The sequence below is a fragment of the Corapipo altera genome, unplaced genomic scaffold (assembly GCF_003945725.1).
Source record: "Corapipo altera isolate COAL_440 unplaced genomic scaffold, ASM394572v1 61411, whole genome shotgun sequence".
NCBI lineage: Eukaryota > Metazoa > Chordata > Aves > Passeriformes > Pipridae > Corapipo > Corapipo altera.
The window spans coordinates 14,259,340-14,271,351 of NW_020884875.1; the positions used below are offsets into that span (position 1 = coordinate 14,259,340).

At 44.3% G+C, this 12,012-nt stretch overlaps 1 protein-coding gene across 6 annotated transcripts in view; it reads left to right on the forward strand.

The window, feature by feature from the left end:
• Window positions 1–12,012, forward strand: part of KANK1 (KN motif and ankyrin repeat domains 1) — a 119,986-nt gene that overhangs the window by 88,478 nt on the left and 19,496 nt on the right. For 3 of the 6 annotated variants that reach the window (XR_003526235.1, XM_027634690.1, XM_027634691.1), the window contains exons 1-2: window positions 3,945–4,070; window positions 5,005–7,659. Coding sequence is in view for 5 of the 6 variants with exons in the window: in XM_027634690.1 (XP_027490491.1) it covers window positions 4,001–4,070; window positions 5,005–7,659 (2,725 nt within the window). In the remaining variant the exon portion in view is untranslated. Of the gene's footprint in view, window positions 1–3,944; window positions 4,071–5,004; window positions 7,660–12,012 lie in introns of those variants that run through there. The other 3 variants (XM_027634693.1, XM_027634692.1, XM_027634694.1) reach the window with 1 other exon arrangement.

Below are 12,012 nucleotides of genomic sequence, written 5' to 3' on the forward strand. Positions count from 1 at the left end.
CTCCTTTTGGAAGATGAGTACACACTGCAGGCAGTGTGTGCTCCACACCTGTGGTGTGCTTCACAGTGCCACTCTGTGCTTTAACTGCCAGGGGAAAAATAAAACACTCAGTGTTCCTACTATGTCTGGCAAAGTACAGAAATTGCTTGCCATTTCTGTAAGTTTTCTTCTCTCTGTTCTTGGAATAAAATAAAACCAAATCTGTTAGGTTGATTGTTTGGGTTTTGGACTTTATTAACCCCTCAACCCCCTTGGAAAACAATGGAGAGCTAGGCTGAATTGTTGGGGAGCTAGAAGCATCTTCTATATATTGTTATAGAGACCAGAAAGCTGGTCAATTGAATGTGCAAGTCTAAAGTCTACTTTCCAAGAGGTTTTGCTGTTGTTGTTTTGTTTAACTTACATTCAAACATCCCAAAACTTGAAAAGGAGAATGAAAGAAAAGTGGTCAATTGTTCTATTCTGCTTTTTCTTTTTAAAAAAGTGCTTGGCCTCATGAGTTTTGGATGTTTCAAAAGGTGAGGCTGAAGAACAGAAAAAGAAAAGAACAAAAGTAGTACTGGAGATGGGAGGAGGAGAAACCCCATCAATTTATTCTCTAGTAAGGAATCAAAAAGTCAGAAGTTTTTTTTTTAATCTCTTCTTTTCCTGCCCCAGATAACCTTTCAAACTGAAGTTAAGCATATAAAAATACTGATCTGACTCCATTTATGCAAACTATTGCTTTTGTATTTTTCCTTTGCAGCATTCCTTATGAATTGTCTTAGACCATAACTCTGGAAGGAGACTCTGTTATTCATAACAGTATTTCAGTGGAAAAGACTTCTTTAATAGCAGTCAGATCCAAGATAAAAATGCCTTAGAGCAGATACCACAATCAGATGGGGAGAGAAGGCTTTAGATGTGATGTCTCTATTTTTCAAGGCACTCTTGGACTTTTAGCTTTGGAAATACATCTTCATTTGCTTCTCTTTGCTCTTTTTGGACCTTCCAAGGCAGCTCTACAGTAAAGATTTTCTAGCCTCCAGAACCAAAACTCAATGTGCGGCCACATTTTCCCTTCTTTTATCTTCCTCAAAAGTCTTGAAGCACGTCAACTAAATATTCTATTTTTTTTCCAGTTCTCCTGGTCTGAAAGCAGACATGATTAGTGTGGACTCAGGTAGGGCTGACTCAATATTTTAATGTACTGATGTTCTTGTGTAGTGCATTGGATAGGACATAATTTAATAGAAGTTGCTAAGACTGGAATGTTTGGACAGAGCCAGTCCCAGCAGTGCAGAAGGCGAGAATTGAAGAGAGCATTTTTTAAATGTTGCTTGTGTCCTGCCCATGGTTATCCTGTACCAGGGAGAGGGAAATGAAGTCTTTGCATACTTCTGGAGAAACACATTAATAATGACAGTACCACAATGAGGTCTCTGTGCTTCACAGAGTGTTTTACTTTACACATACTGGCTTAAAAACATGATGTATTTGTGTCCATTGCATTTGAACTTGATGACCTTAAACGTCTTTTCCAACTCAAATTATTCCATGAAAGCAAGAGTGTCTGCAGCATTTTCACAGACAAAAGTGTATGTGTTTGTGCATCTGCACATGTGATTAATATTTGCCTGATCTCCTAGAGAGGCTAGAGAATAGTTTTTTTTTAATTTTAGCAGTCTCCATGATCAGCTGGCCAAGGATGAGACAAGGTGCAAAACAAGAGTGTTTGTACTGCCTGGTATTTTCTGCAATATTTCTTTGTGTGTTGGGATAGAAATCTTTTGCTTACTTGAGGTCTCCGGGCATGAAGGGAAATGGACACAGCTACCTCTGAAGTTAGTCTGGGGTACCTGCTGGTGTAGCACTTGGTACTCACCCATCAGATCTAGGGAGTAAGCACATCCATGGTTCATCCAGAACCTAAGGGCTGAGAAGAAGGAGAGCTGCACTCTTACCAGGTGCTTATTTATTTCATTTTTATTAGATTTTTTCTTTTTGGAACCAGCAAAACCATTTTTTTTGCTTCAAAACAGCCATCCATTTTGCTTTGTTTCACATTTAACAGGCACACCCATTTTGGCCCTTTCTCTGAGACAGCAAAATGCACAAAGGCTTGGCACAGCTCCTGCACGCTGCATCAGTGTTGTGTTGGTGGTAGTGGATTGCATGCCTGATCCTTGTTTGTCTTCATGTATCAAGAAACGACTCGAGAGATCAGCTCAGAATACTGGGATTGTGATGGTGGAATGCTCACTTTGTTGTTCTAAGGAGAAGCAGTAGGCAGTCAGCTCCATGCACCTTCTTGTGCTTGTGCTACAGCAGATACTGTGTCCTGGCAGCGCTGCCAGCTTAAGCTGAGAACCAAAGAGATTTCATTGTCAAGACATTGAACTGCCTGCATGTGTTGTGGAGAGGTTTAGCGAGGGTTTCAATGTCACTGTAGTTTTTTATTATTTATTTTTTATACATTTCTGTTAAGCAATCTTAATACCATTCCCTGATGAAAAAAAATACATCTGAGATCCAGTTTGGCTCTCATGACTGAAGATGAGATTTGCATGTCTTTTTAGAGATTTCATGAATATTTTTCCAAAGATGCATTAATTCTTAAGCTCTGTGACTTTCAAAGAGTCTGTTCTTCCCTCCCTCATTCAACACTTATGCATTGTGCCTGAGGACAGTTTAGAGCAGCTGCCTGACTTCAGTGGTGTAGTGATGGGAGAATTGGGAGATGTTGCTGGATAGGAAGACAAGGACCAAGACAAACAAAGGAAAGGAACTGAGGGAAATGGGACAACAGGTAGAACTGATGTAGCTTGAATTTACATGGGCTAGGTGAAGTGACTAAACCCAAGTCTGGGATGAGGGGTGAGAGATAACCAGATTTTGGTGTGGATTGGTAGAGCAAGCAAATGGATGTAAGTAGAGAAAATGGTCAAGAAATCCAAAGCATGCGAAGAAGGCAGAAAGAGCTCAGATGAGGGACAGTGAGAAAGTGGGGACAAACCCAGGGTGCAGGAGGGACCAACCTAGGGTATGGAGCTGTGGAGTGCGGAAAGAAGAGTTGCTTGGCTTTGGGGAATGGAGCCAGGATGAGAGTCCGGAAACAGTGCACTGAATGTGGAGCGGAAGACGAGTACTTCAGAGAAGTTCTCTCCTTGTCAGTGGGAGTCCTGGAGACTTTTTCTCTGCCTGACAATGAGACAGTTCTGCTGGAAGCAGCCCAGCAGTGTGTCCTTATGTGTTTGAAGTGTCTCTGTATGCATGTATTTTTGCTTCCAGTCTGGTATTTAGATGGCTATTTTGGGTGTATCTGTAAGTAAACACCACAGCATACTGAGACTCCAGTCTTTCAGCTGAATCATGTGGTCTGGGGGGGTTGTTTGTGTCTGTCGAACCGTCTGTCTTCTCTACAGAACCGAGGTACTAAGGTGCTCTGGTCGGCGCCACCGTTGTGGCTGTCACACGTGCATGTCTGTGGCAGTGCCTCCATCCTATTCTTTTCCCGAACCGATGAAGGTAGGTTTTTCCTGAGCAGCGTCCTCCTCCCATCGGCTTCTCGGGATGTCGTGTGGTAGCCCGAAGTATGACGGATCGCCATGAAAGCAGTTATACTGTCTGTAGGCAAAGCTTTTCTTAAGTATGCCAGGGAAACTGGAAAAACAGGAGTTCCCGCCCCCACCCCCCCCTTCGTAAACCTTTTTAGTACAACATTAAGTCACTTCCTGTAGTTGCAGTAAGTCGAGAGTTTCTTTTTTTTTTTTTTTCTGTTTTTTTTATTTTGGTCTCTCCCTCCGCCTTCCCCGAGGCTTATATTCCTTTAAGAAAACAAGGCTTCCAAGCCTCGCCTTTCAAAAACGAAACGCAGAGCTGAGTCCGCGTCCACCACGGTACCATCGCGGTGCTCCCCGCGGAGGGCGGCGCGGGGGCGGGAGCGCGGGGGCGGACGGCGCTTCCTTATGGGGAGAAGCAGGAGCGAGCTGGAGGGAGGCAGGTCGCCGCCGTCTGACACATGAATCTGGGACAGCCATACGTGGCTGGAAAATTTGCAGTGTGGGGGCAGAGGCATGTGGCTAAGTCAGGTAACCGGAAAGCTGGCTTTTATTATTTCTCCAGCGAATAACTTGCAACAGTTGTTTTTGGCTTTTTATTTCTTTTTTTTTTTTCGTATTTTTCTCCTGCCAAGTGGGCCTGGAGGAACAGGTTGTATAGCAGCGCTGCATATAATTATGCAGCCTGAGAAAACCCAGTGGACCTGTTGAAGTTTTATTTAGATTGCTTTGCAGACAGGTGAGTCTGGCATCTGGAGGGCAGGTGGGTGCTCCTCTTGTGCGAGGCTACAGCCTTCCTCAGCAGTGGGATTTGGGACCTTGCTGAAAGGGGGTCCCACCACTTGTTGTGGTGATGGGGGCTTCATGCAGTTTAAAATGAAAGAGGCAGAGGCGCTGGTGGAAGTAATACGAGCTGAGGTGAGAGCAAACTGGTGTTTCTGCTCTTGTGGTAGCACTCCCTACAGCCATAAAACAGCTGCAGAGCTGTGTAAAGTCTACTGGCATCAATTGCATAAGGAGCAGGGTCAGAGTTCCCTTCGCCTGCTCTAATGCACCCTCTAGAGAACTTTGTCTCCGGATGATTCGTGTACATTGTGATCCTATGGTCTTTACTTAATAACATAGTGCGTGTGACAGCTGGGTTTGAGACGGAAAGGGTGGAAGGATTTGGGCAAGGACAGCTTTGAGCTACTGGCTGTGCTCCTTCATTAACAGGCGCTATCTATGTGTATGCCTGTGTACACATTTACGTGGGTATGCACTTCTCAGCATTTGAAAACCTACTGATGAACGTCTAAAAAGTTAATCAGGATTTAGTGTTGAGGGTCAGTCAGCGGAAAGTTGGTCTGCTCACTGAGCTGCAGCAGCAATTTCTGCCTCTGGCGTGCTGTGAGGACCCATCTTTATATTGCTTGTGTGTTAGTGTGTAGTTTACTGAATGCTGATTTTGTTTCTTCTTTTCCAGAAAAAGAGGAAGTTATTATAAATGGAGAAGATGAAAAAGAACGGAAAGACCCGTATTTTGTGGAAACACCTTACGGCTACCAGCTAGACTTAGATTTTCTAAAGTATGTGGATGATATACAAAAGGGGAATACCATTAAGAAACTAAATATCCGAAAAAGGAGGAAAGCTGTACCAGCTTCTGTGGGCACCAAGAACTCTAGTGGCCAGTGCAGTGGCTGGACCTCTGCAGAGTCTCTCTCTTCATCGAACAGTGATGAGAACAAGCAGTCTTCTTTGGCAGCGAGGAGTCAAGTAACCTTGTCCGTCCCTGCAAGACCCTTGGTTTCCTTTGAAGTATCTCCTACCTACTTAACTGTCCCTGAGAATAAACAGCTTCCTCCTCCCTCCCCCCAGCCTCCTCGGCACAACCTCCTTGTAACCAAAACTCTCATGGAAACACGGAGGCGACTGGAGCAGGAGAGGATGATGCAGGTCACGCCTGGAGATGTCCGCAGGCCCCGGCTTTCCAGCTTTGGAGGCATGGGCTCCACAAGCTCCCTCCCCTCTTTTGTGGGATCCAGTGGGTACAGTCACATGTCTCAGCAGCTGCAGAATGGTTATCAGGGTAATGGTGACTTCAGTGCCTGTTTCAGCTCCTCCTTGGGCAGTTCTATTCGTCACAGCCCCATGAGCTCAGGAATATCCACGCCAGTCACCAATGTGAGCCCGGTACATCTGCAGCACATCAGGGAGCAAATGGCAGTTGCCCTCAAGCGTCTCAAGGAGCTTGAGGAGCAAGTCAAGACTATTCCTGTGCTACAGGTCAAAATTTCAGTGTTGCAGGAGGAGAAGAGGCACATGATGGCTGAACTCAAAAACCACAGGAAAGCCACTCAAAATGACACATACGGTTTCAGAAAACGGTCCTACAGTGCCGGAAATGCAGAGCAGTGGGAACACATGTCTCAGGTGAGAAGAGGTGGAGAACTGTATATAGATTGTGAGGAAGACATGGAGAGTGTGGAGCAGAGCTCTCAGAGGATAGAGGAGTTCAGGCAGCTAACTGCTGAGATGCAAGCCCTGGAGAAAAAAATCCAGGATAGCAACTATGAAAGTCCAGCAAACCTTCAGGTGAACCGAGAAAGTCTGACAAAAGAAGCCCGATCTGTTGCTGTGGGTGCTGATGAGAACATGAATGATGTGGTTATATACAACAGATCTGCAAGGCAACACAAGGAAGTTTCTGTGGGGACAGAGAAAGAAATGAGGGAGTGTGGGGTTGGGGTGACAGAGGCCATGCTTGGATTGTCTACAGAGGTTGAGAAAGAGATAGAACTTCAGCAGCAGACCATTGAAGCCCTTAAGGAGAAGATTTATAGACTAGAGGTTCAGTTAAAGGAAACCACCCATGACAGGGAAATGACCAAATTAAAACAGGAGTTGCAAGCAGCTGGTTCTAGAAAAAAGGTGGATAAAGCCATGATGGCTCAGCCCTGTGTCATCAGTAGGATGGTGGAGGCTGTCATACAAACGAGAGACCAAATGGTAGGAGATCATGTGGATGTTGCTGATTCGTCAGTGGGAGACCACCTGCAGATGAGCAGCATTGGCTCCTCCTGCATACCTGCCATGCAGAGCACGGCTGTGGGCCCTGAGCTGCTGATGAGCCAGTGGCTGGTGAGGGAGAGGGCAGAGGTGCAAGATCAGGGTACAGGGAGGTCTGTGGAGCTGCATGATAAGGCAGTGGGCACAGAGACAAGCATCTGTGAGACAGGTGTCAACACAGAGGAGGCAGCAGATGTGCCAAGCCCCTGCCAGAGGGCACAGGCGGTTGGAGCAGTGAGATCTGTGGGCTGCGGGGACTGCTCGGTGGATGTGGTAGTTTGCGTGCCCAAGGAGTGCGTGTCCCGTGAAATGTCCACAGAAGCTGTGCCCAGGGCAGAGGCAATGGTGATGGCCATGCCTTCCATGGCTAGCCAGCAAACCAGCACTGCTTTGGAGATGGTGAGCCAGTGCACCAGCACGGAGGCAGCCTGCCTGGCTGACTGTGGGACTAACACTGCTCTGAGCAGCTGTGATAAACAGACTAGCACGGACAGTGTGGAAATGCGGAGTGTGGCAGTGGGGGATGGCCGGGTGAAGGATATACATGCATCTGCTAAAATGCGTTCAGTTGGAGTGGGCACTGTGCTTTCCAGCCACCCTGGCTTTGACAAGCCCTCTGCAATAAAAACCAAAGACTGTGGCATTGGACAGATAAGTGTTCATGAGAACTACCTGGTTGGTCTGAAAATGAGGAGCATTGCCTGTGGACCCCCTCCATTGCCAGTTGTGCCAACTAGCACCAGGAGCATCGGTGTTGGTGTAGAGTCTGTGTACGAGCCGGTCAGTGGTCAGTTGGAAAGCCCTCTGCCTCCGCCTGAGCTGAGGACAGGCTTGGACCACTACATCGAACGTGTGCAGAAGCTGCTGCAGGAACAGCAGATGCTGCTTGCTGAAAATTACAGTGAATTGGCAGAAGCCTTTGGGGAGCCCCACTCCCAGATTGGATCTCTCAATTCACAGCTCATCAGCACCCTCACCTCCATCAACTCTGTCATGAAATACGCCAGCACAGAGGAGCTGCGGAGCCTGGACCTTCAGAAACAGTGCATGGAGAGAAGCACCACGTCAGGTAAGCCCAGCGTCCGGGCACACCTTTGGTCTGCTCCTTCCTGGAGCTGCAGGTCAGTTGCTTCCTAGGCTCTCTTAGTCTGAAAGCCACTGTGTAATCCTCCCCAAGGAACCACAGAGCATAACATTGTTGCTGAATGTGGCCATTGGGTATCTGTCCAGCCCCATTGCTGGTAGCTGAAGAACCAGAGGCGGCTTTATCTTTCCCAGTCCAGCAGACTCTGAAGGTCTTAATAATGATGGTGCCATGGCTCTGACTATGCAAGAGTGGTGCCTAAAACTATGAAGGGTTTAATCACCCTGCAAGGTGTTGACTTCATTTTATAACTTCAAGAGTATTTGAGGTTAATGCTTGTGGGTTTGGAATTTTAAACTTGGCATGCAATTTTTAAAAACTTCAGTGTCAGATTTGACAGAGTTGAAAGTCATATACAGTGTCTCTATCAAAATGACGTGCTTCCACAGACGTTTCCGTAGTGTTTCTTTCATTACCTTTGTTCCTTATGCTGCTCAGAGCGAGCTGTGGGGTGCTTTCCCCATTCCAGCCAGCAGGGCTGATTGCTTTATAATAGGCAACTCCAGAGCACTTCACAGAAACCACATCTTGCATCTTCTCTGTTCCAGTAACTGTTTGTTGTAATCCCTAATTACAGCCTCATGTTTGAAGGGCATAATTACTGCTGAAGGTTTTGGTGATACTGAAGAAAGGCGAGAATTGAGATTTAAATACTCCTTGCTTTTTATTTATTAATTTTAAAATATAGACAATTAGTTTGAGGGATTCTTTATTCCCTCGGGTAAAGTTGATTACTTCTTAAATTATTATTATTATTACTATTATTATTATTAGTGTGTCTGATAGTCTAGTTTAAATATTAGCCAATTTTTTCTAGTATCTTATTGATGAAGCCAATCACATTACTATTAAATTTATAAACAGTGGCTTGCTGGAAACCACTATGTAATACCTAGCAGTGACTGTTAGATACTACCTTCTTGGTCCTGCCATACAGTGACTGAAACAAGAGGTTAAGGGAATGGGAAAAACTAGTGCAAATTCATCTGTATTGTGGATGCTGAATTGGGAAAAAAACCCTGAGTAAATACCATTTAATGTCAGCATAATATTATTGGCTAATCCACAGCTATATAAAGCTCTTGCAGCTTATTTACTGTCTTAAAAATTACCTATTTTTGTTAAAATGCAGGTTGGTAAATCTGATTCTTTTCAGTACATGTGCTAAATAGAACCATCCATTAAATGAGCTGAAGTAAAAGGTTTGGCTTCCCATAGTAAAGCAATAAGCAACATTAGTGTAGTGGTAAAGAAAATGTATTATATTCTGTCTGCACACATGCAGTATGACACCGTATATGTAATATTATTATCTTTCTGGTATGCACTTTGTATTTTGGTCTTCTTACAAGTAGTGATATAATAGTAAGAGTATCTAGCAGACACCAAAAGTGTCCGTAAAACCATGAACCAGAATTATCACTAGCTGTAACTCCATAATTCCATTCCCAGCTTTTACTGCACAGTATCAGATGTGTAGTCTAGGGACTTGAAAGTATTTAGACACAGGTGGAGCAATGGATCATATTTTACTAAAAATGTTTGTAGTTGGATTCAGATTTCACATTCTTGATAAAATTATTCCGGAATAATTTTATTTTAACTTGTAATGCCATTATCTTTAGCTGTGGATGCTGAGTGTAAAATTTCTTTATTTTTAGTCCCTGGTGAGAACTGTATGCCTGCATTGCATACATAAATCAAGCACTAGACTCTAACAGTTTAGACCCATGGAGAATTGGAGTGGAAAAGAGGTCTTAAGCCTGAAATGTTACCCCGTCTCTTTCTATTAATCTTGAAAATATTGTCTTTACTACATTTATCTGCTGGTCCTGCTGCCTGTTCCTGTGGTTTTACAGATCATGTCTTACATATTTCTGTAGCAGGATTTTTGCTGAATGAAGTACTAACTTAAATGATCTGTAAACACTGGAAGTAATAAAGCCTTTTTTTTTTCCCCATGCATCAGTATGTCGTGATAGCTTGTGAGGTCTTAATAAGTCTTTCCTCACATTTAGGTCTCTTGGATGTAGCTTTTCAGGTGTCTCATGGGAACTAAGCCAATGCCCTTTCTCCAGGCCTGGCATCTCAGGCTGACTTCTGTAAAGCTTCTATAAACAAAAAATCTTTCAGAGCCCTGAGTCTCTGTTCTGGCTTGGCTAAAATAAGTAATCAAGTTTAAGTTATTGAGAGAAGTGTGATCTCACAAGCCTCATTTTCTTAGAAAAACAGGCTCAAAATAGAGGCAGAAGTGTCTAGTTTCCAATTAGCATCAGTAGCATTAATGTTTTATTCAAAGAGCATCCTTAGGAAGCATCTCTTAGATGCCAGTTCCTTTTAGGGCAAAAATAGCTGAGCTGGCTTTGAGGCATGTGATTTGGGTACTAGTTTGCTGTGTTAATGGCTTAGTGGTCTGTTCCATTTCTGAGGTGGACCATCAATCAAATTCTCAGCTTTACAGTTTTTTCTTTCTGTTAGTGCTGGGGAGAGGGTGTGCTGCACGGGCCTCTGCCATCTCACACCCTCTGGCACAGCTTGTGGCAGGTGATGGAGATGCAGGCAGGAGAGCTGGAGCCTGCTGAGCGGGACATGGGTTGGCAGTTTTTGTTTCTAGACACCTGTGACCTCTGAGATGATCTCTGAAACAAGTCCATTAGCAATTAGTATTTTGCTTGTTGCAAAATAATCATTTTCACTTCTGTAATTAGGCAACTTGTATTTACATATGCACTGTCTTTCAGAAGCCCTAGTGACCTCAGGGAAATCGGACCCACTGGCCAAACGAGATGATTTCCACACTGCAAAGTCATGTTAGAATGCATTGGCAAGCCTGTGTGTCCAGCTGGATGTGGGACACAAACCTAGGTGCTAACTGATCCCTATTCTTAGACCAGACAGCATATAGGAAGACTAAGAGAGGCGAGTGCATTCAGCTTCTCTGTTGCATGGATTTTTAAAGAAATTTCAGAATGTTGCATTTGAATGTGCATGTGATGTGTTTTGCAAAATACCAGCCAGAGGCCTACTGTCACTTGAAGGGGTATTAATTACATGAACTTTTCAGAAGTCTTGTAGATGAATGTCTTTCACTGTCAAGGAGTTTTCAAGGATGGTATTTAAAAACAACTTATCTACCATTGGCCTGAAAAATTATTTGAGCATATTTGACCTGAAAATGCATAGTTATTTTGCCTCAGTGCTCTCTGGATATCAGTTTTATGGTTGCTGACTGAGCACCTCAGTGGAAACATTACACTAGTTAATCATCATGAGGAAGGAGGCAACTTCTTGAGTTAATATTTGGGGGAGTGAAAGGAAGTGGGAAACAAATGGTATCAGAAAGTCTCAAGGGTAAGGAAATCTTGATGTGCCATCTGGTGGAAAGATCTTCCAAAGTTTTTAAGACTTAAGTTTCAGCCAGAGTGGGGGAGGCAGGCTGAGGGACAATGAAAAGACCGAAGGACTGATGGTGGTCTGAGAAGCCTCTGGTTGTCCAAAATTGCTGTGTAGGACTGATTAAGTATTGTGGCTATGGTTGTCTCTATGTTGTCATTTGTAATGCAGGAAATTGGACAAAGTTGGTTTTTTTTCTTTACAGCTCTTCTGTTTGGCAGTTCTTTCTCTCAAAGACTGTGTAGCTTGATGGATTGGTAGCTCCTCTCCTGGCAGTATGGACCACACTACTGGAGTTGAAGACCTGGGGCTTGCCTCAGGCTCAGGAGGCAGGGCTGATATGGTGCAGGCAAGTTAGTGGACCCAGTAAAGCTCTGGGCTGCTAATAATCACACTGGTTGTCTGCATCTATGCAAGTGAAGGAAGCCCTCAGCTTCAACTCTGCCACAGATGCATGCCTTAAATCACCAGTTGAAGTTTCTGTACAGATGTGTTTTCTCATGTAACAAACAGGATCTGTCCATCTGTCTGGTGGGAAGAAGGTGACTGGCATGAAGCATTTTCCATATTCCCTGGAAGGTAGTGCATGATACAAAACAGCCATACAGATGATCCCACCTGTGTGCCAAATGAGTACTGTTTATTTACGTGTGTCTGGTTGGCATCTTGGAGAATGCAGTGCCTCCTCTGCTGTCTTCATATAGTGGAGTGGTGTCTCTTGACTTGCTAGTTGTGACAACGTGGAAAGCTTAAAAGGATATGTTGTTAAAAAATGGTAACAACCTCCATATTAGGAGCCAAGGTGTTTAGCAGGGTTTTTTTTGGTTTTAAATATCCATACAGTTATACCAGAACAGAAGCAGAGACCTGATCAGTCATTGTCCT